Raw genomic sequence first — 26,349 nt, 5'->3', positions numbered from 1 at the left:
ACCATCTCCACCTGCAGTATCCCTTACCTTGTCTGGTGGGTGCTGGAGCAGGGATGCGTCAGGAGTCCAGAGGTGGGTGGTGGGAGCTGCGGGGCACTTTCAGCCCAAAGCGGAGTCAATGCTGGCGCTGGCGTGTGCTGGTCCTCTGGGCTGCAGACCACCCCCCTCCGATCTCCCCGGCCCTGCACGGCAGAGTGTGGGTGCCGTCCCATCTGCCCTGCTGGCTCCAGCCTCCATCGGTCTTCCCCTGATCCCCAGCCTCCGCGTTTTGCTCTGGTTCTTGCCGCACGCCCTGTCCGAGGTCCATGTCTCAGCCTCCTCTGCCCTGCCGTGGGACGTGAGGGGGCATTCCCAGAAGCTGCCCAGCTCTGGGGAGAGTGAGCAGAGACTGCAGGAGGGGTCTGAGAGGGGGAGAGGCACGTGTAGGAGGAAGAGAGGTGCAGAGCCGGAGTGCTGCCTGGCCTGCATCTGGGGAAGCAGGCGAAGGGCCCTGCTGGCCGCCCGCAGCATCTGCGTGCCGGGGTCCGCGCTGGCTGGGACCCCTTCACAACCCACACCCCTGCCCCAGGAAGGTGTCCGGGCTCCGGGCTGGCCTGCTACAGAGCCTGTGGTTGGCTGCTCTGTTGCTATGGCGGTGCCAGCTTGCAGCTTCTCTCCCTGCTGTCCCTGGGGCCATTTCGGGGTTGGGTCACTGTGTTCCGGCTTCTGCAGTGGACTGGGCCTGGTACCTGCCACAGTGGGGCCGGGAGCCAGGAGCCCAGTTCCACAGGAGGCTGCCCTGGGGCCCTCGGGTGTTTTTTAGAGGAGAGCCCTGGTCCTGCCAGCCTGGGCGAGGGCTCCCGAGCGGCCGGGTTAAAGCAGCTCCCCAGAGGGTTCCTGGGGCCCTGGGAAGGTCCTGTGCCCCTTCTGGAGCACCTTTCTGCCCTGGGCCACCTGGACAGCCAGCAGGGTGTGGTGCTTATGGGCTGCTATCCCGAGGGAGGGGCCCTGGGTCTGTCAGGTGGGTTCTGCCTCGGGGCGCCCCATCCTTCCTGTCTGCCCTGCCTCTACTCTGTGCTTCCTGCACTGTTGACATTTGGGGGTGGGGGCGGGGAGAGAAAGCAACTTGGTGCCAGACTGAAGCCTACTAGTAAGACAGATGCCCCCAGGGCACGGCCTCGAGAGTGTCTGGGATGGTGGTGACGGGCTGTGGGGCTGTGCACCCCCTCCAGCCCCGTAACCCCCAAGTTCCCAGGGGTCCCCTCTCCTATTTATCAGTCTCAGGCCAGCAGCCACCTTCTGAGGTACAGGGCAGGGCTCCTTAAGGATCGCTTAAGGTCTGGGGTCCTTCCCAGGTGACCCTCAGGCTCACAGGGCAGGAGTTCTCTCTGGTGAGTCCCTGGCGGGGGTGGGGGTGCCCCCGTCTTGCCCTGAGGGAGAGTCTTGGGGTGGCCGTGGCCACTGCTCACTATGTGGGAGCCGTGCTGTTCTGGGCGTCCCTCTGGGGTCTGCGGGGACTCAGTGGGCCTGAGGACACGTCTTTACTCCTGCCTCTTTCCCCAGAGAAGAGCCTGGAGCAGGAGCTGACTACCTCCATCCTGGACATTGAAGACCTGGTCAAAAGTGGGAACAAGCACAAGTAAGACCCCTCCCAGCCAGGCAGCAGCCACCGCGTCCTCCGGGCGGGTTCTGGCAGGACACCATGAGCCGTGGTCCTCGTTGCCTCGACTGGTCATAAAGCTAACAGTTGCTCAGTGTGAAAAACGGAAGCGTCTCTGAGGAGCACAGGCAGGGAAGCCGTCACCGCCGTGCTGACGGGCAGCTCTGGCCTCCTGGAGGACGCACTGTGGCTTCCAGCAGCCGGTGGGCAGCGCACCTGCCCTCCCCACTTGGCCCGTTTCCACAGAACATGCTTGCCTCTCTGCCGTATGTATCAGCCTCTTACGGCTTCAGGGCTCCAAGTTGTGCTAAGATGGGGTTCAGCGTTTTCTTTCTGACTGCCTCAGCTCTGTACCCAGGAATAGCATTGGGGTTTTTGTTTATGTAGAAATTTATTATTATTATTATTTTTTTGCTTTAAATTTTTTTTTAACGCACATTCACTTATTTTTGAGAGGGCGTAAGCAGGGGAGGGACAGAGGGCGAGAGACACAGAATCCAAAGCAGGCTCCGGGCTCTGAGCTGTCAGCACAGAGCCCGATGCGGGGCTTGAACCCACGAACCACAAGATCGTAACTTGAGCCAAAGTCGGACGCTTAACCGACTGAGCCACCCAGGCGCCCCTGTCTATGTGGAATTTTCAATCGGTGACCCAGTCGAAGTCCCTGGTCAAAGGCTCAGGTGTGAGTTGTGGGCCCTCCCACCGTCCCCAGGCTCCGGCTCCTGTCTGGGCCCCGTGCAGCACGAGGGCTCCTTCCTCACGCCTGCCCCGCAGCAGGAGCCCCTCCAGAGACCCGGTCCCCCCTCTGTGGTGCTCACGGCGCCACCTCCCTGCTCCCCACAGGCTGTGCCCGTACTACCTATCTCGGAACCTGAAGCAGCAGGCTGACATCATCTTCATGCCGTACAACTACTTGTTGGACGCCAAGGTGAGCCGTCTGCTCGCGTGGCTGCCGAGTGCTGACGTCAGCGGGTGTCCCTGGCCTCACAGGGGCCGGCGGGGCCTTTGCTCGTTCAGTTCCTGAGACTAGGCCCTTCCTCAGGGCAGCAGGCGGGTGTGGCTACAGTAGCCGCGGTGCTCGCGTCTGTCAAAACCCAACCACACACTTAAAACGGGCACTTTGTTTATGGAAACGGCAGCTGCAGTGGAGACACAGACGTTCTAGTCCTAGACCCCACCCACGTCACCCCGTCCCACCCCAAGGGAACGCTAGGCCGAGCCCCGCTTTGCGCCTTCTCCGTACCTCGGCTGTGTGGCGAGCGCGGTGTGGGGTCGCATACCTGCTCCCTCGTGCCGTGTGTGTCGCCGGAAGGGCCACCTGAAGTCCAGCTCAGCGGGGGGTGGGTGGAATGGAGGGGACTGCCCGGGGCTCCGGCGGTGCGGTGGTGACGCTTGGGGAGGAGGGGGAGGGCCGGCCCACCCCTGCCTGCCTCGTGCTTCTTGGCTCCAGCCCCGCGTCCTTCCCCTCTTGGTGCAGAGCCGCCGGGCGCACAGCATTGACCTGAAGGGGACGGTTGTGATTTTCGACGAAGCTCACAATGTGGTGAGTAGTTGGGTGGCCGTTGGCCACACCTCTCCTTTGCCGCCTTCCTGCGGAGAGCAGCGCAGACCTTTCCGAGCCCCAGGCGAGGCACACCGGCCGGCCCCGTGGCCCACTTCCACCTGGAATCCCCCCCCAGCACCCCCCTCCCGTCTGTTTTGTTCTCTTTGTCTCTCGGTGGACGCCTGGCCTGATGCTCCCCGTTGGTGGCCATAACCAGACTCGGCTCAAAGAGGCCACCTCCTGGCCCTTCTCTCTCACCTGCACCCTGCCTCACACGTTCCTGTGACCCCCCACTCAGGGCCTGTGTTTCCAGGAATGGCTGGCCTTGGCCAGGGCACTGGAGGAAGGCCACTTGGGTGCTCTGGAGCCTTGCGTCCTGGGACAGTGGTGGCCACTCTCAAGCTTCTGCTTGGTTCCAGGCGTTGTTATGGGGGACGATAGGTCCAGTGGGCCGGATAGAACTTTTGAGGAAAACCAGGAATCTATATTTAAAAAAAAATTTTTTTTTAATGTTTATTTCTGAGACAGAGCATGAGTTGGGGAGGGGCAGAGAGAGAGGGAGACACAGAATCCAAAGCAGGCTCCAGGCTCCAAGCTGTTAGCACAGAGCCCGACATGGGGTTAGAACCCACGAACCGTGAGATCATGACCTGAGCCAAAGTCGGTCATTCAACCGACTGAGCCACCCATTAAGTTTATTTTGTTTTAGTGATCTCTACACCAAATTTGGGGCTTGAACTCACAATCCTCAGATCAGGAGTCGCATGCTCTTCTGACTAAGCCAGCCAGGTGCCCCCAGAAATCTATATTCTAATGGGAAATTTTCTGCTGACGAAGTTTCAGACACTCGTGTGGTTGGATGGCCGTCTTTGGACCAGTTTGTGACCTGGCCTTAGAGACCGTGGAGGGGGGACTTTGGCGGGGGGGGGGGGGGGGGCTCTGCTTCCTGTACCCTCATCCGCACCTTGGCTTCCTGGACCCCCGAGTCCCTGCCCCGTTTGGCTGTAGCGTGTCTGCTGGTCTCTCAGGAAAAGATGTGTGAGGAGTCGGCATCCTTCGACCTGACCCCCCATGACGTGGCTTCTGGACTGGACGCCATAGACCAGGTCTTGGAGGAGCAGACCAAGGTGGCACAGCAGGGCGAGTTCCACTTGGACTTCAGTGCGGACTCTGCCGCCTCAGGTGAGTTTGCAGGTGGGAGACGAGAGACGAGACGGGCTGCCCGGTGGTCTCCGGTCCCAGCGCCTTCTTCAGTCGTCTGGGGACAAGGTGAACTGCTTTTTTCTTCAGCGTTTTACATGTGAGAGCGAGAGAGAGGGAGAGCCGGAGCAGGGGAGGGGCAGAGAGACAGAGATGAATCGGAAGCAGGCTCCAGGCTCCAAGCTGTCAGCACAGAGCCTGATGTGGGGCTTGAACCTGTGAGCAGTGAGATCCTGACCTGAGCCAAAGTCGGACGCCTAACTGACTGGGCCCCCAGGCGCCCCAAGATGAATTATGCTAGGAGGGTCTTGGGGCTTCACGGAGCAGGGGGTGGGTGCCCGCTGACCGTTCCCTCATTCTCTGAAGACCTTTCCACAGTTTCCCAGCGGTACGGACTCCACTGTATAAAAATGAAAACTGCACGTGTTAACTGTGAAGTACGTCATTTATCAAAGACCCGCTAGCGTTACTCGTATGAGGCTCACTCTCCTCACAGTCCCCTCCCGGTGTTTTCCTGAACACGAGGGTAATTGTGCTGGACGTGCACGTGTGTGGTGGCCACGGTTAGTTGGCGTGGATCCGCTCCGCGGCCTCTGTCAGCGGCTGACAAGGTCACAGCAGGACCGCTCTGCCGTAGGCACCTCCCCTGCCTGGTTGCTAGAGGTTTGGGACGTTTGCGCTCTGCACGGCGGCGTCTCCAGAGGCTTTGCTGCGTCCTGCGGTCGGGCTCGGGGTGCCGGCGGGGGCAGCTGGAGCTTCCTCTCTGCGACCGGAGACTGAACAGTCTCCAGAGGGAGCAGAGGCCCCCCTGCGGGCTCCATGCGCCCTTCTTGCCCAGGGCACCAGCGTCTGCCCTCTCGGTCAGGCCTCCGCTGGCTCGCCCACAGCCCCGCGCCGATGGACGGAGGGTTCGTAAGCGGCGCTCGTGTGGTTGGCACAGAAGTTCTCAAATGTTTTGGTTTGGACCTTTATGTTCTTAACGCTTTACTGAATTCTGGGCGCCTGGGTGGTTCAGTCAGTGAGGTGTCTGACTCACGGTTCATGAGTTTGAGCCCCGCATCGGTCTCTGTGCTGACAGTGCACAGTCTGCTTGGGATTCTCTCTCTCCCTGTCTCTCTGCCCCTCTCTGACTCACGCGCACACTCCCTCCCAAAATAAGGAAATGAAAACTTGAACCTAAAAAAGTTAAAGTTAAGAAGAAACCTTACTGATTCGTCTTCCCGTGAGTTATGTTTATTGATGATTACTATATTAGAAATGGAAACTAAACGAACGGAGACTAAACAGGTCACAACGATGTATTTGTTCTTGTGAGTAACGAGCCATTACGCGTTACGTGAGGCTCCAGGGCTCCCGTAACAACATGCCATAAGCCGGGCGACCTGGAACAACAGGACCCCCCTCTCCCCGCCCCCGCCCTGGGGCCCGAGTCTGAGGCCCGCACGTCGGCTCCACACGTCGGCTCCTGAGGCGTCTGGGGCGTCTGTCCAGCCTCCAGCCTCCGTTGCGTCTTCACGCGGGTTTCTCTCCCGTGTGTCTGTGTCCAAATGTCCCTCTTCTTGTAAGGACACCGTTCACGGAAGTAGGACCCACCGTCGTGCACAGTGACCTCATCTTAACTTGATCATATCTGCAAACACCCTGTTTCCAAATACGGTCACACTCACAGAGACCAAGGGTTAGGAATTGAACAGATCTTTTTATAGAACGTGGGTCAGTCCGTGGCATGTTAACACAAATAATGTTTTGTTTCCCTTCCTTCCTTTCTTTTCTTTCTTTATCTCTCTCTGCTCCCCTCCCTCTTCCTCCCTTCCTTCCTTCCTTTCTTTTGAGAGAGAGAGAGAGACAGAGACAGAGACAGAGAGCACGAGCAGGGGAGGGGCAGAGAGAGAGGGAGACACAGAATCCGAAGCAGGCTCCGAGCTGTCAGCACAGAGCCCAAGGCGGGGCTCGAACCCAGGAACTGTGCGTGAGATCGTGACCTGAGCCAAAATTGGACGCTTAACCGACTGAGCCACCCAGATGCCCCAAGAACGTTTTTCTTAAAAAACGACTGTATTTTAAAAATCGAAAGAGTGGCATTGTGTTACGGTTAAAAAGATCTGTTTAATAATCTGGCTTTGTCAGAGGTAGCTGGGCCGTAACTTTCTGCTTTTGCTCTGATGCGGTGCCGCCCATCACGTGCTGCGTTCACTTCCCGCTGCTGCTGTAGGTAGTGCCGGCGACGCCGGGCGACACAGATGTATCGTCTTCTAGGTCTCCCAAGTCCGTCCAGGCCGGTCTGTCCGAGGGGAAAGGCAAACTGTGTGTCATGCTGAGGGGTGGCGTTGTCATGACGACAGGTGCGGCCCTGCAGGCCCCCTGAGCTGGTCTCGGGCTCCAGGTCCCTGAGCCTCACAGGAGCTTGTCTGCCCCCATGGAGCCCTGCCCGTTTGTACCCGTTTCACATTTTCCCTTCATCAGAACTGCTGAATCAGAGCTGTGTTCAACGCCCGAATGCACGTGTGTTTGAGTGAACAGCTACGTGTTTCTCTGCAAGGACACCTAGAAGTGGATTATCTGGATGGGTGGTCTTATGTTTTTCTTAAACCTTGTTATCTTGAGATTTTTATTTTCAAGTCCTGTGTCCTCTCAGAACTCTCTAAAGCGCAGTGACTTTGTCATAGTGTCTCAGTGTCCGCCATGCGACGTGCCCCCTCAACATGTGGTTTCAGACTTCTCTGCGTCCGCGGCTGCGTCCGCGGAAGTGTCCTGGCCTGCCGTACTCAGCTCTTGTCGTGGGCTCCGGTTTTCTTCTTCGGGGACGCGTTCAGAGCCTCCTCTGCCTCAAGGTCTTTCCTGTGTCTTTCCTGACTTGTAAAAAATTGCCCCCTTTCTCCTTCTGTTTCTCTGAAGTCGCCGTGGCAGGCGTCCACTTTGGTTTTCCTTCCGATTTAGTCTTCGTTTTTAAAATCATCTTTTGTTTTTCTCCTGTTTCTATTTGAGTTCTGTGGACGGATGATCTCTTTTTGTGCGTCCTTCCCGATACTCTGGATCTCAGCGTTTGTTTCCCAAGAACAAGGACACTCTCGTGTGGCCTTGGTCTGATCGGGAGACCAACATCGATAGTGCACTCTTGCCAAGAATTTGTCCAGCCGTCCTCGCTGTAGCCTGAGACACAACCAGAGGAAATGTCGTGGTCTGGGAGCCACGCCGTGGCCGTGTCTCTGTGGCCTGAGAGCTGTGGTCTGGACAGATGTCCTCTTCTGTGGCCTAGATACCTGTGAAGAGAAAGGTTAGTTACGTTGGACGCCCTGCACTTGGGACGTGTGAGATGTGCCCTCGTGACTCCGTTCAGGACCGCCCACAAGTGCCGTGCCCTCGGGCTTGTATCACAGACGAGGCTCGGCACGTCTGTGTGTGCATTGTTGGTGACGCCAACTTTGATCGCTCGGTAAGTGACGACTGCCGGATTTTCCTGCTATGAAGTTTCCGCTCTTCCATTGGTAATTTCGAAGTAATCTGTGCCGTCCGTTCGCGATTCGTCTCTGAAGTAACGATTACCGTAACGTTTGCAAAATGACGTGTCTTCTTACCCCTGGATGCCGCTCATTTCTGAATTGGAATTTCCCCGCATGGAAGACTTTGCTCCTCTGCGCGGCAGGGCAGCGTCCTTCCCATGCGTGCGGGGTCGCGGGCTCACGCACGCGCTCCAGTCTGTCTGACACCGCGCGTCTCATCCTCGCTTTCTCCCCGTCTTCCCATCCATTTTGTCTTGTTTTTATTTATTTGTTTAAGTAATTTCGACACCCAGTGTGGGGCTCAAACTCAGGACCCTGAGGTCAAGAGTCGCCAGCCGGGAGCCCCGATCCATCCTTTTTATGTGTCTATTTATTTTTAATCGTATTTTTTATTTTTTAAAATTTACATCCAAGTTAGTTAGCATCTAGTGCAACAGTGATTTCAGGAGTAGATTCCTTAGTGCCCTGACCCATTTAGCCCATCCCCCCTCCCACACCCCCTCCAGTAACCCTCAGTTTGTTCTCCATATTTGTGAGTCTCTTCTGTTTTGTCCCCCTCCCTGTTTCTATATTATTTTTGTTTCCCTCCCTTATGTTCATCTGTTTTTTTTGTCTTAAAGTCCTCATGTGAGTGAAGTCATATATTTTTATCTTTCTCTGACTGACTGATTTTGCTTAGCATAATACCCTCCAGTTCCATCCATGTAGTTGCAAATGGCAAGATTTCATTCTTTTTGATCGCTGACTAATACTCCATTGTATATATACATCACGTCTTCTTTATCCATTCATCCATCGATGGACATTCGGGCTCTTTCCATACTTTGGCTATTGTTGATAGTGCTGCTATAAACGTGGGGGCTTTTTTTTTTTTTTTAGAATTTTTTTTTTACGTTCGTTTATTTTTGAGAGCGAGCAAGTTGGGGAGGGGCTGAGAAAGAGGGGGGACAGAGGAGTCGCTGCAGGCTCCAAGCTGTCAGCACAGAGCCCAATGCGGGGCCCTAATTCACAAACTGTGAGATCATGACCTGAGCTGAAGGCAGACGCTTAACCGATGGAGCCACCCAGGTGCCCCCCCCCCCCCAATCCTTTCTTTGATAGTGGAAAAAGCTGACCTCTGTTTTTCCCAGTCGTCCACTTACTTGTTTTATCCTGGAATACCCAGACGGTTGTTTCTAAACAGCTCACGCATCCGTGATAACGGCAGGCTTCCTCGCCAGAGCCGAACACTCGCTCGTACCCGTTCTGTCGTCGGCCCAGGTGTGCAGCCCACATGCTGTGCCCTGGTGCTCGGCTGTGCCTGTGCCACTGTCGTTTCATCATCATCTCCGCTTCCTTTGCTCTCCTTTAGATTTCACTTCTTACGCGTTTTTCTCCCTCTGTTGATTTTATCGCTCCTTTGCTATTTCTTGAGCATTTGAAATGTTAACGTGGGTCCAGAAGTCATCGTCTGCTCGAGAAGTGTCTTGTCAGTCTCTGGTTTATTCTGTTTTGGGCTTTATTTCCCCCACGAAAGCAGCAGATACAAGCGTGTGTTGCTGCCTCCCTCTTCTCCCCTGCACGCAGGGCCGTGTGCTCCTTGGAGACGCGTGTTTGCACCTTACTGCTTTCGTTCCTAGCATGCCCTGCCAAGGCCTCCCCTTGCAGAGGCTCCCTCCTCCTCGGCTGCCTGAGTCCCCTGTGGATGTCCCATGTCCGTCTGTATGGCATCTAGGCTGTTCCCAACACCCCCGATCACAAACGGCGCCGTGAGGGCAACATGGCACATGCACTTCAGGGTCAGCTCCAGGATCCGGGGCTGCTATCGACAGGGAAGCATGCTGTTGGGCTGTTGAACCCTGGGCCCCTCATCACTGGTGGCAGGGGACCGTTTGCACTCCCACCGGCAGTGGGCAGAGGTCTGCGTCCCCACAGCCTTGCCCACAGAATGCGACGTTGGGCCTTTTCATCCTGCCGGTCTAATAGACCGGGCCGCGGTGTGCTGTTCGTTTGCTTTCCTTCCGGGAGTGAAATTGAAGGCTTTTTCAGTTGTTTCAGGAATGTGGATTTTGTTCTGGGAAGGGCTGTGCTGTGGGTGTGGAGTGGCTGATATCTTTAGTCTTCATGTGATGTCCTTGTTCTGTCCCGGAAAACCACGTGACACCAGCCCCCCCCCCCCCCCCCCCCCCCCCCGCCCCAGACAGCTCTCGTCTGTGAGTTTCTCAGACTTTCCTTGAGTTTGAAAAACCTTGACAGTCGGGAGGAAGGTTGATAAGGCCTTTTGCAGCGTGTGCCCTAATCAGATGCGTCTGATGTTTCTCTCAGGGCTGTGCTGGGGCTCCCGGGCTTGGGAGAGTGCCCTTCTTGTCCCGTCCCGCCAGCTGTGTGTGACTTAGGACCCTCGGCCGGGACCGCCAGGCGAGCCCCTTTATGTGCGGGGCCTCTTTGCAGCCCCTGGTTTCTTCTCCTTTCCACCCCGTCCTCCCTGGAAGGAGGCCGCTCAGCACAGCCCACACCTGGGGCCCGTTCCCCTCGGTGTCCCTCTCTGGGACTGCACACAGGCCCGTGGTCTCAAGTGATGCCAGCTGGGGTGCCCGGTGGGCTTAGTCAGAAGAGCGTGTGACGCTTCATCTCGGGGTTGTGAGTTTGAGCCCCACATGGGGTGTAGAGATTTTTGTGAATAAATAAAACCTTAGGAAAAAAGACGCCAACTAACAAGCACAAAAAAAGATAAATTGGACATCATTGAAATTAAAAACTTAAAAAAGAATTTTTTTAAGTTTATTTTGAGAGAGAGAGATGGGGAGGCGCAGGGAGAGGGGGAGAGAGAGAATCCCAAGCAGGCCCCACACTGTCAGCGCAGAGCCCGATGTGGGGCTCGAACTCATGAAGCCATGAGGTCACGACCTGAGCCGAAATCGAGAGTCAGGTGCTTAACCAACTGAGCCCCCCCAGATGCCCCTGGTGATATTGTTTTTATAGGAAAAGCAGAATAGATGCTTGTTTTTTTGTTTTTCTTTATTTTCCCAATTTTCATATTTGGGAGTTTATTCTCGACTGCTTATTGGTCCCTTGTCCCCCTCAGGAGAGTGGGGATTTTTTGTTTGTTGAAAAAAAATTTTTTTAATGTTTATTTATTCTTAGAGAGAGAGAATGAGCAGGGGAGGGGCAGAGAGAGGGAGACACAGAATCCAGAGCAGGATTCAGGCTCCGAGCTGTCAGAGCAGAGCCGGACACGGGGCCCGAACTCCTGACCTGCAAGATCGTGGCCTGAGCCGAAGTTGGACACTCAACCAGCTGAGCCCCCCAGGCGCCCCTCAGGACAGCAGTTTTAATGTCATCAGTGGGTACTTGTGTTTCAACACGGTCTGCTCTAAGCCTCATCCTCCCTGAACTCAGGGTCCCATCTTTGGCCGTTAGCGTGGCCCCGCCAGGCCTTGAGGGAGACTGGGATATTCCTCACCTGTCCACGCTTTTCCCGTCCCTCATCTGGCTCCAGCCAAGTCTCCAAGCAGCCCTGGTTTCCTCTCGCGGGAGATCTGATCTCGCAAGAGCCACGATGCGGGCGCTGGGACACTTTGTAGCTGGGTCGTTGTCCTGGGCCTCCAGCGAGCATCCGAGTGCGTGTGTGCTCCCGTGTCCCTAGAGGTGAGACACCGCCAGCTCACACTGCTGCTTCTGGCCCGCGTTCGGGCTGCAAGGGTTCAGAGCCTGTTGGACTGGTCTGTGCGAACCTCCAGACCGCCACGACTTGGGGAAACTGGCAGGAATCCGGCCCGGATCCTGTCTCCGGGATGCGGTGCGTGGCGGTAGAAAGTGACTGTGCGTTTGCCGCTCTCCCAGGGCTGCGCATGGAGTTGGAAGACCTCGCCAAGCTCAAGGGTGAGTGCTGCCCTCCCCCGCTGCAGCGTGGCCGGGCGGGCTGCACCTGATGACCCCTTGCCCACAGTGATCCTGCTTCGCCTGGAGGGGGCCATCGATGCCATTGAGCTGCCGGGGGACCAGAGTGGTGTCACCAAGCCAGGGAGGTAAAGGACAGTGGGTGTGCCCAGTTCTCCTTACAGTGCCCAGCTGCCCTGGCCCCGGCCTCTCCCGCTCTGGCCCAGCCCTTGGGCGACAGCGCAGCCACCCTTCAGAGTGAGGAGCTTCTGTGCGCATCTTCCCGCCAGCCTCCTCTTCCGGCCGCCCGTAGGCCCGGATGGCTGGCCGGGGTGCGCAGGACTGTGGTCTTAGCAGCCCAGGGCACCTGGCTTTATTTCCTAAAGGCAGGTGAGGGATCGTGGCCTGGGGCCGGTTGTAGCTTGCCTCAGGGCACAATTGACAGCTGTGCTGGGATCCAGCCTCAGGTTCTCGAGGTGTGGAATGTTCTAGAATGTGCTGGAGCACTGCTGCCTGCCTTCTTCCTGAGCCCATCTGTCACACTGTGCTCAGAGCCTTGTGGGACTCCCACTTGCTTCCCAGCTGCTCCAGGCCCTTCGGCCTTCACGGCCCAGACGGCAGGGCTTACCTGCCTCCCAGAGCTGCCCTGTGGGGCCTTGCCTTTTCCTTCACACTCAGGGCTCTGAAGTTTGGCCTCCTCCCAGGAGGCGGCCCGGGCCCTGCCTGAGCCTCTGTCCTCTGCAGCTACATCTTTGAGCTGTTTGCCGAAGCCCAGATAACCTTTCAGACCAAAGGCTGCATCCTCGACTCCCTGGACCAGATCATCCAGCACCTGGCAGGACGTGAGTCCCCCTTGGGCCCCGCGGCCACCTTGGCCCCCACACTGGCCTTGACTCAGGACTGTAGCCTGCTGCACCCCCAGGCAGGAACGTTGCCCCCAGGTCCCCCTTTCTGCCTGGGGTGTTGAAGCCTCGCTGCCGTTCAACGGGCATGTGTTTTGTAAAGCACGTTCCCTGGTCAGCCCCGGAGGGGAAGAGTGGTGAGGCACCTGCTAGGCGACTGAGCCACGGGTCCCGCCAGCCTCTCCCCTGAGCCCCCCGCATCCTGTGTCCACCCAGAGGCTGCACCGTGGGCCCACTTCTGCTGGGTGGGGCCTTGCTCTCATCTCAGACGGTCACTTTGCTGTGCTCCTGGGCCCTGGGGTGGCCCAGCAGCCTCAGCCTTACTTGAGCACAGAGCCTGTTCTCATCCCACCGACCCCCCGGAGACGTTCTGGCAGCAGTGTGGGAACTGCCCCCACCCCCGCAAGGGCGCACCCCACACCAACACTGGGTTGAGGCCAAGCTTGCTTGTGGCTCCTGAGGGCGGAGGGTCCAGGGCCTCCCCTGGCAGAGGTGCGGGATGGCCAGCGTCTGCTGCTCCCACAGGTATGGGGCCGTTCACCAACACAGCGGGGCTGCAGAAGCTCTCAGACATCATCCAGGTAGGGTGGGCTTATGGCGAAGGTACGGCGTCTCCTTTCCTGATGGGGATTGAGGGGTGCCTCCTTCTCCCAGGTTTGGGGCAAGGCCAAGGCGCCCACGCCACATGCTTCGAATCAACACCTGAAGCGTGTCTCCTCTTACCTGGGGGTGCGCTGCGAGGCCTTAGGGGAGCGGGCCGTGCTTGGCTGCTCTGGGAAGTCAGGTCCAGGGTGGGTTCCCCGGGTGCCAGGGGGCGTGGGGGCCTGGCGGGGTCCCCTGGGTTTCGGGCAGGCTTAGTGGCCACACCGTCCGCTCTCACCTTTCTCAAGTAATTTCTTGAAGCAGCTTTTCAGAGGTAAGTCAAAGCATGAGTCCATCACAGAGTGAGAGGCCATCGACTCTGTCTACCCAGCCCCGTTGTCTGGCCACTGGGCCAGCCCACCCAGGGAGGCATTCAGACACTAGGGGTGAGTGCGTTTGGGCAATGCCTGTGAGCCCAGGTGGGGCCCATGGGGCTGGCTGGCGTTCAGAGTCGGCAGGCGCGGCCAGCATGTTCTCTGGGCCAGACTGGCCTCTGGCCTCTGGGATCCACTTTGGGGTGAGGGCAGCCCCTCCTGGCGCATGCAAACCCCACCTTTCCCTAGCCAGGCCACCAGTGGGGACATCACACACCTCAGGGCCTGTGGACACGGCTGCCTCCTGCCCCCCAGGGTGCTGTCCTGTGTCCAGCTAGCTGTCTTTGGGTCTGGCTGAGCCACTTCTCAGCTCAAGTGGACGAGCCAGGGTCTGTTTCCCTCAGTCGAGTGGCTGCCGGGCCAGCTGTCGAGGACCATCCCTTTCTGAGGAAAAGGACCCTATGACGAGGGCCTCGCTAGCCCTTTCTTAAGAGGACTCTTGGTGCTAGTGGTCCTTGCCGAAACAAGACACAGGAGGCTCTGTGCTCTGTGGTGCTTCTTCACACCTGCATGGCCAGGCGGGGGAGGTCCGACTGGGGTGGGGGGAGGCCAGGCGGGGGAGGTCCGACTGGGGTGGGGGGAGGCCAGGCGGGGGAGGTCCGACTGGGGTGGGGGGAGGCCAGGCGGGGGAGGTCCGACTGGGGTGGGGGGAGGCCAGGCGGGGAGGTCCGACTGGGGTGGGGGGAGGTCCGATTGGGGTTGGGGGGAGGCCAAGCGGGAGAGGTCCAACTGGGGTGGGGGGAGGCCAGGAGGGGGAGGTCCGGCTGGGATGGGGGGGAAGGGAGGAGGAGCTAGGAGTGGGTGATCCTGCAGCCCAGGGAAAGGCAGGTATACCTCCCCCAGAGCCACTGTGATCTGGTACCTGGGGCTCCGTCTCCTTGAGTGTGAAGTGTGGGTAGGTTTGTCCTGGGGTACCAGGCCCTGCCTTGCTGTCCTCCCAGCACTTCTCTGAGGCGCTCCAGACCACTGCTGCCTGGGGCCATGGCCTCTTGTGACTGTCGGGTCTCCAGGTACCCTGGCCCCTGTCTGAGACTCCTGCCAGGCGGGCCCTCTCCTCTGAGCTGCTCCCTGCGTGTACTCCCCACTGATCTCAGGGTCCCTGCAGATGAGTGGGCGCTGGGCTAGGGCTGCTGTCCCCTCCACAGGTGCCCTGAGCTCAAACCCGGTCCCACGCAGCCTCCTCCCCTCCCCAGATTCTCCCCCGCAGACTCACTGGAACCCAAGCACCTCTACCCCATTGGTTTGGAATTTCTTTTGGCAGCCCCTCTCAGTGGGCCTGGCAGATGGCTCCGTGTCCCTGCCTGCCCGGTGCTGCCTGTAGGCCAGCTTCTCTCTCTGGTGTGTCCCTTCCAGCTGGAGGAAGTGTGACCGGGCTCTTGCTCCTCCCAGACCTGACTCCTGTGGGAAGGGGGTGTGCTGGGCTGGCCCCGGGCTGCAGGGGGTCAGTGGGCTGGCCAGACAGGTAGCCCATGTCACAGGCCGCACCGAGAGCACCCCCAGGCGGGCTGTAGAGCCTCGTACCTCCCGAAACTCAGATCCCCTCAAGGTAGTGTGAGAAAGGGGGTCTGCAGCCCACCCAGACAGAGGCAGCCTCAGGAGGGATGGGCAGGTGCAGCCTGCCCTGGGGCGGCGTGAGACCTGCTCACCTGCAAAGCCGTGGACAGGAAGCCGCTGGGCCCCAGGGCATCCTGGGGCACTCTTGGTGTTTCTGTCGGCCTCCTGGTACTGTCTTACTAAGTTTTCCTTCTAATTGTAAAAGTCGTTTGGTTTTCTGAGCAGTCCCGCCACGTGGTTTGTTAACTTCCAGCATCGTGCGCCTTCTTCCCCAAAGTTATCTCTCGACTCTTTTTCTCCATTTGTTGCCTTGGCCAAGAGTACGGTTCTCTTTATTTTAGTTAGGGGTCGCTTTTGTCTTTTTACTTCTGGGGGTGAACCGAGTCCCTTCCTCTGGCTCCCTGACCAGCCCAGGCCTGCTCCCTGTGAGAGCACATGGATTAGCTACCACAGAGGGGGCCCTGCGGGATGGCTGTGTCTCCGGCGCCGTGGGGTCCTTCAGGAGAGGGGACGGGCAAGTGTGACTCCTGCCCCTCGGCCTGGAGTCCCACAGCAGGGATGCCATGAGCTCAAAGGCAGGGTAGGGGATGACAATGCCCTGAGCATCCGTCCCGTGTGTGGGGGCGACTCAGGAGTGGTGGCCCCTGCTGTACGCTGTGTGACCAGCGTGTCTCTGCTGACTTTGTCCCCCACGTCTGCTTTTCAGATTGTGTTCAGTGCAGACCCTGCGGAGGGCGTGTCTAGTTCTGTGATGGGGCCTGGGGTCTCTCAATCCTACAAGGTAGGGGCTGCCTCGGGGACGGGGGGACCCTGGGGCTGGGTCTCGGGATGCTGTCCCCTCTGTCCCTCCAGGTGCACATCCACCCTGATGCCAGTCACCAGAGGACAGCTCGGCGATCAGACGCCTGGAACGCCACGGCGGCCAGAAAGCAAGGTATGGTGCCTGGGGGGCGGGGCCGCGCTCCCCTGTTCCAGCTCCGCACAGCGCCCACGGCCCCCCCCCCCCCCGCCCCGGGCGCAGCCTGCCCCGCGTGACCCCACAGCTCACCCAGACAGAGCCGGTGGAGACAGAAGGGCCTCAGAGCTGGCCGACGGCACAGGGCCTACCCAGAGTCACCTGAAGGGCTTCCGTGGAGCGAGGGCACAGCCAGGTGCCCCACCCCACAGGGAGGGGAGACCTGGGCACATTCACGTCGGCACAGGTGTGCTGCTTTAATGCCGTCCCACCGAGCGGACACGTGCGGGGCCAGCTCAGGCCGAGGCCACTCTCCAGACCCCAGGGTCGTGTGTGATGGCCACTCCGGTCCCTCCGGTGCTGCCTCTGTTACCCTGATCCCACGTCCCACTCTCCAGGTTTGTTACTGGTCTTACCTGCTTCCACGTGTCCTGGAGACGGGGCCACTTGTGACTCTTGAGGATGGGGTCTGTGTCAGGCATCCCGTGGCTCTTGGTGTGAGGCTAGGCTGGCCTGTCCTGGCCAAGGTGTGTGTCCCTGTGGTGTGGTGTGGTCCACACTGGTGGTGGCCAGTGTCCCGGCAATCCCAGGCAGAGTTCAGCACCCCAGGCGGCCTGGCCTTTGGAGTGGGCTTTGCCAGACACGTCTGGGGCAGTGGGTCCCAAGGTCAGGTCACTGTCCTGTCCCGGTCACCCCTCAGCATGGCCGGTGGCCTGTGTTCCGGGCCCAGCCCCCAGTCCTGCCGGCACACCCCCTTCCATGCCGCTGTCAGCCGTCCCACGGAGCCGAGCAGGAAGAGCGGGGCTGGGCCCGTGGGCAAGGCTGGCGCCAAGCAGGAGGGTCACAGGGTGCCCTCGGTGGGTCACCTGGCCTCTCAGAGCAGGAAGTAGCTTCCATGAAAGGCAGGGAGACCAGCGCAACCCTCGCGTGTTGTGAGGTCACAGGAAGCAGTTTGCGCCAGCACTGGGGCCTGCCCCCCCTCCCCGCCCTGGGGGAGCGCTCACACACGGGCAGGGTATGCAGGTATCCACGGCCAGCGGGGCGGGGCGTCGCGTCCCCTGTGTCCTGTGTACTTCGGAGCTCATGTGAATTCTCAGAAATAGCCGCCCCGAGTTGGGCGTTTGTGGGAAGCTGGTTCATTGCTGACCTTCCCCAGAAGCTAGGATGTGCGTGAGCAAGGGGAGGGCCGGCCCTGCCGGGAGAGGCCAGAGCACCCAGCCCCCGCTCTCCCCCCCCATCTCGGGCCAGATTCCCACCTGAAGGTGGAAAACCCTTCTCTGGCCCCAGGAGGGGACTGGTTCTTTTCTGGAAACAGCCCTGCTGACCCATGACCTAGTGTGGACTTTGGAGTGCTATTTAAAGTCATTCTGCTTGTGCTGGTTTAATTTCCTAAGCTTCCAGACCCAGCTGGGGGCCAGTAGGAGGCAGGCACTTTTAGGAACGGCTGCTTCCGGACACCACTGTCTTGTTGCCGGTGACTTCAGCGCTGGCGCTGCCTGCGGGGGACGGTCCCCTCCGGGAAAGCGCTGGCCACGCCCTCCAGGGAAGCGCCGACCCCGCCCCTCCAGGGAAGCACTGACCCCGCCTCTGGGAAGCACGGCCCCTCCCTCCTCTTCCTGGAGCAGAGCTTGGGTTCCGCTTCCTTTTCCAGGTGTGCCCTTCAGCCAGGGGCACGTGATGGCAGCCTGCCTGCCTGCTCTCGGTGCCCTGAGCCACACGTCCGTGTCTGCAAGTCTAGGTTGGGTTGGCTGGCCTTTCTGGAGGTGACCCCCAGTATGTTCCCCTTGCGGGCCTGCTCTGGGTCCGCCCATGCTCCCAGGACGCCTGAAGGAGGAAAGAGGGGCCCTGGCCCAGACCCTCAGCTCAGGGCTCAGGCAGGTCCGCGTGTTCAGACATGTGCGTGTGGGCTGCGGGGCCCAGCGGCCGCCTGTGGCAGGCCTCCTGTGTCCCGCCCAGCCTCACACTCCCCCTCGCAGGGAAGGTGCTGAGCTACTGGTGCTTCAGCCCCGGCCACAGCATGCGCGAGCTGGTCCGCCAGGGCGTCCGCACCCTCATCCTCACCAGCGGCACACTGGCCCCCGTGTCCTCCTTCGCCCTGGAGCTGCAGATGTAAGGCTGCCCTGTGCCCTGTGGGGGCGGGGGTCCCAGGGCCAGCCGCGGGCCGCCAGGTGCTGGGGTTCAGGACCTCACGGGGGCCACCCTGCTGCCCCAGCCCTTTCCCAGTCTGCCTGGAGAACCCACACGTCATCGACAAGCACCAGATCTGGGTGGGGATCGTCCCCAAAGGCCCCGATGGAGCCCAGCTGAGCTCTGCCTTTGACAAACGGTAGGGGGCCTGGTGGATAAGGAGGTGGGCAGGCAGTATGCCACCTGCTGGAACCCTCGCGATGGTGGGCCTTTGGCTTTGTGCAGGTTTTCTGATGCATGCCTGTCCTCCCTCGGCAAGGCGCTAGGTGAGTGCCCGTGGGAAGCTTTGGCCTCCATCCTGAGGTCCCACCCCACTCCCTGGTGTCTGGGGTCCCTGCCCTGCCTGCTGTCCCCAGGGGGTATCGTTGGCAGCCTCTCTGAGCACCTACTCCCGCTGACGTAGCCACGGTGGCACTTGTAGGCAACATCGCCCGCGTGGTCCCGCACGGGCTCCTGGTCTTTTTCCCTTCCTACCCCGTCATGGAGAAAAGCCTGGAGTTCTGGCGGGTACGTCCCTCCTCTGTGTGTCCTGGGGGTGGGAGGGGAGCCCCAGACAGCCAAGGCTCTGGCAGGGCCGGAGCAAGAACATTTGTGTGAGAAGGCAGAGGTGACTGCAATGTGGCCCTCCGCCTGCCAGATGTGACGGGTGTGATGGGCACCCCCTTTCCCTGTCTCTCCTCACAGGCCCGTGACTTTGCCAGGAAGCTGGAGGCCCTGAAGCCTCTATTTGTGGAGCCGAGGAGCAAAGGTGGCTTCTCAGAGGTCTGAGCTCTCGGGCTCCACTGCCCATCATGGCTGCCCCAGGCTGGCCACTGGCCCTGACGGGTCACCTCTTAAGAAGTTTGGGCATGGGGATGATGGCCCCAGACCCTCGAGTCTGAGGGGCCGTCATCGAAGCAAGCCTCCCCTGCCCCCTTACCCCCAGCCCTGGGGTCCCCATGCTTTCTGGGAAACATTGAACAGGTTCTGGGTCAGCCTGGGAACCTGTGCCATGAGGAAGCTTCTAGAACTCTGCTCGCCCACCTCCCAGCTGGGACAGCCCTTCATCTCAGAGGATGAGACCTGGGGTCTCGCTTCCGTGGATGGAAGGAGCTGACCGGTGTCTCCTCCCAGGTGGTGGATGCTTATTACACTCGAGTCGCCTCCCCCGGGTCCAACGGGGCTACTTTCCTGGCTGTGTGCCGGGGGAAGGTGAGGCTGTTGAGGGTCTGTGCCCCACACCTGCCGGCCTGTCTTCCCCCGGCTGGTGCTTGTGTCGGAGGCGGCTCACGGCTCGTGACCTGGGGGGCTGTGACACGGTGGGATGGGCCGGTCCGACCGCCTCCCTGGTGCCCCGTGTCCAGCAAGCAGGAGTGAGGAGGGTGCAGCCCTGGCATCCCAGGCTGGACAGCCCTTCGGTGGGCATCGGGTCTAGGCACTGAGAGTGAGCGCCCCTCACCGGCTGCGGGTGGGGAGGGTGGAGGAGCTCCCGGGAGTGTGAGGCCCCGGGAGCCGTGAACCCCAGGTAGGGCCGGGCTCAGGGTGGGAGGCTTCTCCCCACCCGTACGTGCGTGGCTGTGAGGACCTGGGCGTGGGCAGACCCTTGGGGAAGGCAGACCGGGGAAAAGAGTACTCACGCCCCCAGGCCAGCGAGGGGCTAGACTTTGCGGACACGAACGGCCGCGGTGTGATCGTCACGGGCCTGCCGTACCCCCCACGCATGGACCCCCGGGTGGTCCTCAAGATGCAGTTCCTGGACGAGTTGAAGGGCCGCAGCGGGCCTGGAGGTCAGGTGAGAGGCCACAGACCTGGGTGGGAGTGGGGAGGAGGGTCTAGAGCCCCCATGACTGAGCCCCCCCCCCAACAGCTCCTCTCCGGGCACGAGTGGTACCGGCAGCAGGCGTCCAGGGCTGTGAACCAGGCCATCGGGCGGGTGATCCGGCATCGCCACGACTACGGGGCCATCTTCCTCTGTGACCACAGGTGCGGCTCTTCTCCACGCAGCCTCGAGGGTGGCCAGCTAGGCTCTGGTCCTTCCCTCAGCGAGCGTGAGCCTGGGCTGTGGGCCGTGGGCCATGGGGTGGGCGGGGCTCCCCGTCTGACAGCCGACGCCCTGCCAGGTTCACTCACGCGGATGCCAGAGCCCAGCTGCCCTCCTGGGTGCGCCCCCACGTCAAGGTGTATGACAGCTTCGGCCACGTCATCCGGGACGTGGCCCAGTTCTTCCGTGTCGCCCAGAAAACTGTGAGTTCCTAATGCCCAGCTGGCTGCGTCCTCACGCCCTACCCAGGGGAAGGGTCTGTGCGCGACCCCAACCTCTCTGTGACTGTCCAGATGCCCGTGCCGGCCCCGCTACTCGCTGCCCCAAGTCTGGGTGAGGGAGAAGGTGCTGTCATGGTGGCCGTGTCGCCCGGCCCCCTCTCCACCAGGAAAGCCAAGAGTCTGGACGTGCACGTCCCCAGCCTGAGGCGGAGACCCGTGGGTGCGTTTGCCTGAGCGACACGGCTAGGCAGGGGCGCTGCGGGCCGGGGGCCTGGGGTGCTTCCCGCTGGCTACCGGTGTGCTTGGTCCAGTGACCAGAGTGCCTGTCTGAGCCTGAGTGTTGCTGGGACAGACCTGACTTGTCCCCCCCCCCCCCCCCGGTCACCCCCTTCCTCCCACGGGCTTTGCTGCTGATATCTGTGCTCCCACAGGGTCGCCGACCAGGGACGCCGAGAGCAGCCTGTGTGTGGAGTACGGGCGGGAGCTGGCCCTCGCTCAGCAGAGGCCTGTGGGGCTGCTGGCAGCCCTGGAACACAGCGAGCATCTGGCTGGGGGGCCTGGGGACAAGGCCTCCCCTGGGGAGGAGGAGGTGCGGGAGGCCCCAGAGACAGACCCGTGCCCCCCACCCCCCACTCCCAAGCCTGGGGCACATCTACTCTCCTTCCTGTAAACCCCCTGGTCAGGCGGGTGGTTGAGTTTCGGCACATCCCTGGCACGCCCCCCCGCCCCCGCCCCCGGTCCTCAGCTGGTGCTGCCCTACACGCCCCTGCTGGTTCTCTGGGGGTTGGCACGAGCAGTCAGAGTCCAGCTCCTGCTGCCCCAGAGGTCAGCCCTTTCTGGGAGCCTGAGCTGGGGGTGGGGATGGGCAGGGGGGACACAGCTCCTCACCTGGAGCCTTTGTGCTGGAGCCCTTAGCTCTGGCCGGACCTGGAGCCCCCCCCCGTGCCCTGCTTGCCGCAGAGTCCCTTCCCCTCCCAGTCCTGCTCCCTGGGACCGGGGGTGAGCCCGGCTGCGACAGCAGGCGGCCCCTCCCCCCATCCCTTCCGTACCCTTCCCGTCCGGGCCACGGGGGAGGCTGGTGGGGCGGACCGAGGAGAGGCCTCTTCTCTCCCACTGTGGGCCCTTTCAGTGTCACAAGGGGCCTGGGGGCTCTGAGGGCGTGGCCAGGACCACAGCGTGTCCCCCCCAGGCAGCGCATGTCTCCACCCTGTCCCTCCCACGTGAGAAGAGGCCTGCACAGCAGCAGAAAGGAGGCAGAAGGAAGATCAGGCTGGTGGGCAGCCGGGTACGTGAAGCGTCCCACGTACGGGGTCGGGTGGGAGCCCCAGGCTGCACGGTGCCGACCAGGGAGTGTGAGGTGTGGCTGGGCCTGGCCTCCCTCCTGCCTTCCCAGGGGTGCAGCCTGGCCCCATGCCCTTGGCTCTCCAAGGCCTGCCCCCCACCCCCAACCTTTGTTCAGCTGGAATGTTTAAAGGAGGGTCTTTTAAGCCTCCTCACCTTCACTGGGTGAGCCTATTCTGACAGCTCCGAGGGCCTCCTCCCGCCCTCCTCTTGGGCTTGGGCCCCCTCCCGCCTCCCGCCTCCCTCCCGCCTCCCAGCATCTTTGCAGGGCCTGGCCTGCATGGGCTCCAGGTCTCTTTTGCATTTTAACTTCTTACCTTGACAACCTTTCAGACCCCGCAGAGCTCCCAGCAACGGCATGGGGTCCTGCGGCCCTGCCAGTGCGGCCCTGCCCGGGGCCCACGGGGTCCCTCCCACCGGGGGTGGCTCCTCCACACTTGGGAGTCCTGCAAACTTGTGGTCAGCTTTGGGCCTTTCGTTTCCTTTTGTCTTTCCTGGAGACCACTTTGTGGGTGGTATGACAGGTCCAGCTGGACGGACGTCGGGCCCTCGCCCTTTGGGCGGGTTTGGTGTGGGGCTGGCAGCCAGGTCAGCTCCCCCTTAGCTGAGCCCTTGGCTCAAGTGTGGGTGCTGACGTGCCCGAGTGTGGGGACGGTCTGCCTTCCCAGCCTCAGATGAAGGATTTAAGGGCAGTTGAGTCCCTCTGAACCAGGAAAGCCCTGGAAAGCCCCATGCACCACCTGCCTTTGTCCATCTCCCTGGGCGTCTGGGAACTAATGCTGTCAGGAAGTGGGTGGAGTGGGCGGAGACTGGGGGGCCTGGACCCCTCCTGTCTGGTTTCCGTGTTCTCTTGCTGAGAGCCCCGGCAGCGTCCGGGCCTGAGCTGTGCAGCACGAGTGAGGCACAGTGATGTCTTAGGTCCCCCATCTGGTCAGAAGTGCCCTCTGCTGTGGGCTGACCGTCCTTCGGGCTGGGGCTGTCCGCTGCTGCGTGGGCGCAGGGAACTTGGCTGAGGAGTAGGAGCCCCCGACCCAGGGGAAGCAAAACTACACTCGGCCTCTGCTGCTCTCCAAGGGGCATGGCTGTCTTTGTGGATTCCCTCCTGGGGCCAGGCCAGCCGTGCCCTGGAGCTGGGGTGTCCCTCCCAGTGCCTGTGCTCCACAGCAGCAGCCCAGCGTCCCTGGGACAGGGGAGGGTGGGTCCTGACTGATGGGGCCCCTGGCCCTGTGTCCAGCAGGAGGGGCCGGTGGCCAGTACACAGGCGGGCAGGGCCAAGCTGTTCATGGTGGCCGTGAAGCAGGCGCTGAGCCAGGCCAGCTTCGACACGTTCACCAGGGCCCTGCAGGACTACAAGGGCTCTGACGACTTTGAGGCTCTGGTGGCCTGCCTCGGCCCACTCTTTGCTGAGGATCCCAAGAAGCACGGCCTGCTCCAAGGTGCCCTGGCCCGCGGTGGCCCCCCGACCCGGGGGCAGTGCGGCAGCCGTGGCGGGGAGGGGGGCTTGTGGGCGGGCACCAGGGTCCGTGGTTGTCCCTGCTCCCTAGAAAAGGTTCCGGTGCACGGCCCCTGACCCCAGAGCCCTCCACCCAGCTCAGCACGCGGGGGCCGCATGGTGGAACCGTTCCAACAGGCTTCTACCAGTTCGTGCGGCCACACCACAAGCAGCAGTTTGAGGAGGTCTGCCTGCAGTGGACAGGCCATGGCTGCGGCTACCGGCCTGAGCACAGCCTTCCTCAGAGGCGGGGCGCTCCGTCAGCCCAGGCCCCCAGGGGTGAGCGGGCGGCACCCCGGGTCCGGGGGGCGGGGTGGTGGGCAATGCTAGCTTGGCCCAGCCTCCCTGCTCGTGGGTGGGACTGTTCACCCATGGAGGCCTGCTGAGGGTGAGGTGTGTGTCCCCCAGAGCATGCATGGCCCAGGCTGGGACCCTGTCCCCACCTGTGTCTGCCAGGAGTGGGCCCTGCACCTCAGAGCCTGGGAGCCTGTGTCCCCAGTTGCAAACAGTTCACCCCCGAGCAGGGACTTCCCCAAGGATAGGTATCAGGGAGGGGGGTGGGGAGCTGGCTTAGGAAGACCCCTCGGCCCCAAGGAGGGGACTTTCTGGCAAAAGAGTCACCCCTCTCCTTTCTGGGCTTGGTGCCCACTGGGGTGTCTCTGCTGGTCCCCTGGCAGCAGTTGGCTGTGGTGGGGGCTCAAGCCTGGGTCGTGCTGTGGTCAGAGGAGGGTGGCAGGTGTCAGTCTCCCCTTGGACAGACCTGCCTCCTCCCCAGGGAGCACTCCAGACCCTTGGGAACCAGCTGGGTGGTTCGTTGTGTGTCCCTGTTTCTTCAGGAAGGAGGGAGTGTGACCCAAAGCTGACCCTGTCCCAGGGTGCAGCCGGGCAGCTGGACCCTGGACAGCACCTGAATCAAGGCAGGCCTCACCTGGTCTCCGGACCGGCCCCGGCAGGTACCAGTCCCCAGAGAGGCTTCGAAGCAGAGCACAAGAGCCCTGGTGTCCTCCCTGGGGGGCGTGGGTGCCGTTCTGGCTCTGCAACCCCAGAGCGAGGGAGCAGGCTGGTGTGAAGGGTGCCAGGGGAGCTCCCTCGGGCCCCAGATCCCCGCCATGATCCTATCCACCTCCCCACCAGGAGACCCCAGCAGCTGTCCAAAAGACGGGGGATCTGGAGCCCCCAGGGCGGAGAAGCAAGTCCCGCCTGTGGGGAGCGCCTACTTGGCCGATGTCCGAAAGGCCCTTGGGTCCGTAGGCTGCAGCCAGCTCCTCGCAGCGCTCACCGCCTACAGACGGGACGGTGACTTCGAGAAGGTGGTGGCCGTGGCGGCCGCACTCACTACCTCAAGGCCCGAGGACTTGCGCCTGCTGGAGAGCAAGTGGCCGCGGAAGGGGCGGGGCTGGGGGTGTACCGGGCCGGGCCGCTGCGGGCGGGGCCTGACCGCTCTCCCCACAGGGTTTGGCGCGTTCCTGAGACCTCGCCACCAGCAGCGCTTCCGGCAGGTGTGCGCCGACCTGATGGGCCCGGCTGCCCCGAGCGCCGGCCCTGAGCCGCCGGGTCCCCAGGACGGGACTCCCACTGTGCCTCCCGACCTCGCCCACGGTGATTCCAGGCCAGGTAGCGGCGGCGGGGGGGGAGGGCGTGGAGCAGGGGGGAGACCACCTGGTGCCCCCGGAGCCCCACGCAGCCCAGCAAGGTGGGCCGCAGATCAGCCCGAACCACCCTTTCAGACTCGCGCCTGTGTCTCCAGGCCCCCCAGGACAGGACACACCGGGGAGGACCCAGAGCAAGATCTTGGCCTTCCTTAGACCGAGGCAGGCCGGGGATGCGGGGGCTCCCAGCCAGCCCCCCAGCGCCCCCCACAGGCACGCGCCGTCCGAGTCCGGTAGGTCTCCTGGGAGGGGCCGCAGGGAGTGTGGGCAGTGGGGGCGGCGCAGCTGCCAGCGGCGCTCACAGCGGCCCCCTTGGAGCAGGCTCGGCGTGCCCCGGCTGCGGGGCGGAGGACACGGTCCCTTTCCAGTGCCCTTCCTGCAACTTCCACCGCTGCCGGGCCTGCTGGCGACGGCTCCTCCAGGTTGGCGGCAGGACCCTGCGGACCCGCCCGCTGCGCGTCCGCCACCTGGGGGGCCGGGAGCTGGGGGGTGCGGGGGGCGGCGCCTGTGCAGCACTGCCCTATCTCCGCAGGCCTCTAGGACTTGCCCGGCCTGCCACGCCCCTGCCAGGAAGCAGAGCATCACGCAGGTCTTCTGGCCAGAGCCCCAGTGAGGCTGGAGACCCTCGGGCAGGCGGACGCCGCCTCTGTCCCAGACGCAGCTGGGACGCTTGTCCCTTCACGGGGTGCGGGCCACGGGCCAGGCCAGTGCCCGTGGGGATGCCCCTGAAATGGCAGCAGGATCGACGCCTGCCTATGAGAAGCCCCGAAGTACCCTTAGGGTCTGGGGAGGGTCTGCTAAAAGGTACCTCTTCAGAACTTTCCTTGGCTGCTTGCTTGTGGGTGGAGCTTCAGGCGCTTGGCTGCTGCGGCCTGAGCCCAGGACTGGAAGGTGGGGGAAACGCTCTGCCCCCTCCTCTCCGGGACCTGTGTGTGCGCGCGCGCGCAGTGGACCTGCTTTTAATCAGGTGACAGGGTCTCTAATAAAGTTGTGGATACCGTATCCAGACGCTGTTTGTAGGGTCTGGACTTGGCAGTGGGGTTTGAGGGTGCTGGGAAGGAAGACGTGGGCATCTGAGTAGGGTCGTCCCACCCTGTCCGGGAAAGGGCACGCTGAGCGCTTTGTCCCAACTGGGCTCAGCCTCCGTCCTCACAGGTGGACCCGCGGATGGCTGAGGCCAGAGAAGAGAGGAGCCAGGCATCCCCAGCCTGCACCCCGGCTGCCAGCCCTGCTCCCGGGTAGAGAGCTGCCCCTGGTGCTGGGGAGGCCCTC

At 61.7% G+C, this 26,349-nt stretch overlaps 1 protein-coding gene across 12 annotated transcripts in view; it reads left to right on the top strand.

Moving 5' to 3' along the window:
* The window catches only part of RTEL1 (regulator of telomere elongation helicase 1), a 36,885-nt gene extending 10,800 nt beyond the window's left edge, over nucleotides 1-26,085 (top strand). For 4 of the 12 annotated variants that reach the window (XM_042979895.1, XM_042979896.1, XM_042979894.1 and 1 more), the window contains exons 7-36: nucleotides 1,543-1,618; nucleotides 2,483-2,567; nucleotides 3,117-3,182; nucleotides 4,211-4,451; nucleotides 11,705-11,743; nucleotides 11,811-11,889; nucleotides 12,485-12,582; nucleotides 13,168-13,223; nucleotides 15,919-15,993; nucleotides 16,065-16,146; nucleotides 18,144-18,276; nucleotides 18,380-18,493; nucleotides 18,580-18,620; nucleotides 18,776-18,861; nucleotides 19,039-19,116; nucleotides 19,468-19,545; nucleotides 19,979-20,125; nucleotides 20,201-20,316; nucleotides 20,454-20,577; nucleotides 20,668-20,815; nucleotides 21,027-21,184; nucleotides 21,785-21,880; nucleotides 23,171-23,372; nucleotides 23,567-23,707; nucleotides 24,265-24,381; nucleotides 24,563-24,799; nucleotides 24,881-25,042; nucleotides 25,156-25,310; nucleotides 25,399-25,499; nucleotides 25,610-26,085. In XM_042979895.1, the coding sequence (XP_042835829.1) occupies nucleotides 1,543-1,618; nucleotides 2,483-2,567; nucleotides 3,117-3,182; nucleotides 4,211-4,451; nucleotides 11,705-11,743; nucleotides 11,811-11,889; nucleotides 12,485-12,582; nucleotides 13,168-13,223; nucleotides 15,919-15,993; nucleotides 16,065-16,146; nucleotides 18,144-18,276; nucleotides 18,380-18,493; nucleotides 18,580-18,620; nucleotides 18,776-18,861; nucleotides 19,039-19,116; nucleotides 19,468-19,545; nucleotides 19,979-20,125; nucleotides 20,201-20,316; nucleotides 20,454-20,577; nucleotides 20,668-20,815; nucleotides 21,027-21,184; nucleotides 21,785-21,880; nucleotides 23,171-23,372; nucleotides 23,567-23,707; nucleotides 24,265-24,381; nucleotides 24,563-24,799; nucleotides 24,881-25,042; nucleotides 25,156-25,310; nucleotides 25,399-25,499; nucleotides 25,610-26,048 (3,770 nt within the window). In that variant the 3' untranslated portion in view covers nucleotides 26,049-26,085. Of the gene's footprint in view, nucleotides 1-1,112; nucleotides 1,371-1,542; nucleotides 1,619-2,482; nucleotides 2,568-3,116; nucleotides 3,183-4,210; nucleotides 4,452-11,704; nucleotides 11,744-11,810; nucleotides 11,890-12,484; nucleotides 12,583-13,167; nucleotides 13,224-15,918; nucleotides 15,994-16,064; nucleotides 16,147-18,143; nucleotides 18,277-18,379; nucleotides 18,494-18,579; nucleotides 18,621-18,775; nucleotides 18,862-19,038; nucleotides 19,117-19,467; nucleotides 19,546-19,978; nucleotides 20,126-20,200; nucleotides 20,317-20,453; nucleotides 20,578-20,667; nucleotides 20,816-21,026; nucleotides 21,185-21,784; nucleotides 21,881-23,170; nucleotides 23,373-23,566; nucleotides 23,708-24,264; nucleotides 24,382-24,562; nucleotides 24,800-24,880; nucleotides 25,043-25,155; nucleotides 25,311-25,398; nucleotides 25,500-25,609 lie in introns of those variants that run through there. The other 8 variants (XM_042979903.1, XM_042979899.1, XM_042979898.1 and 5 more) reach the window with 8 other exon arrangements.
* The last annotated feature ends 264 nt before the right edge of the window (nucleotides 26,086-26,349 follow it).

The sequence above is a fragment of the Panthera tigris genome, chromosome A3, assembly GCF_018350195.1.
Source record: "Panthera tigris isolate Pti1 chromosome A3, P.tigris_Pti1_mat1.1, whole genome shotgun sequence".
NCBI lineage: Eukaryota > Metazoa > Chordata > Mammalia > Carnivora > Felidae > Panthera > Panthera tigris.
This window is presented reverse-complemented; position numbering and strand designations above follow the sequence as displayed.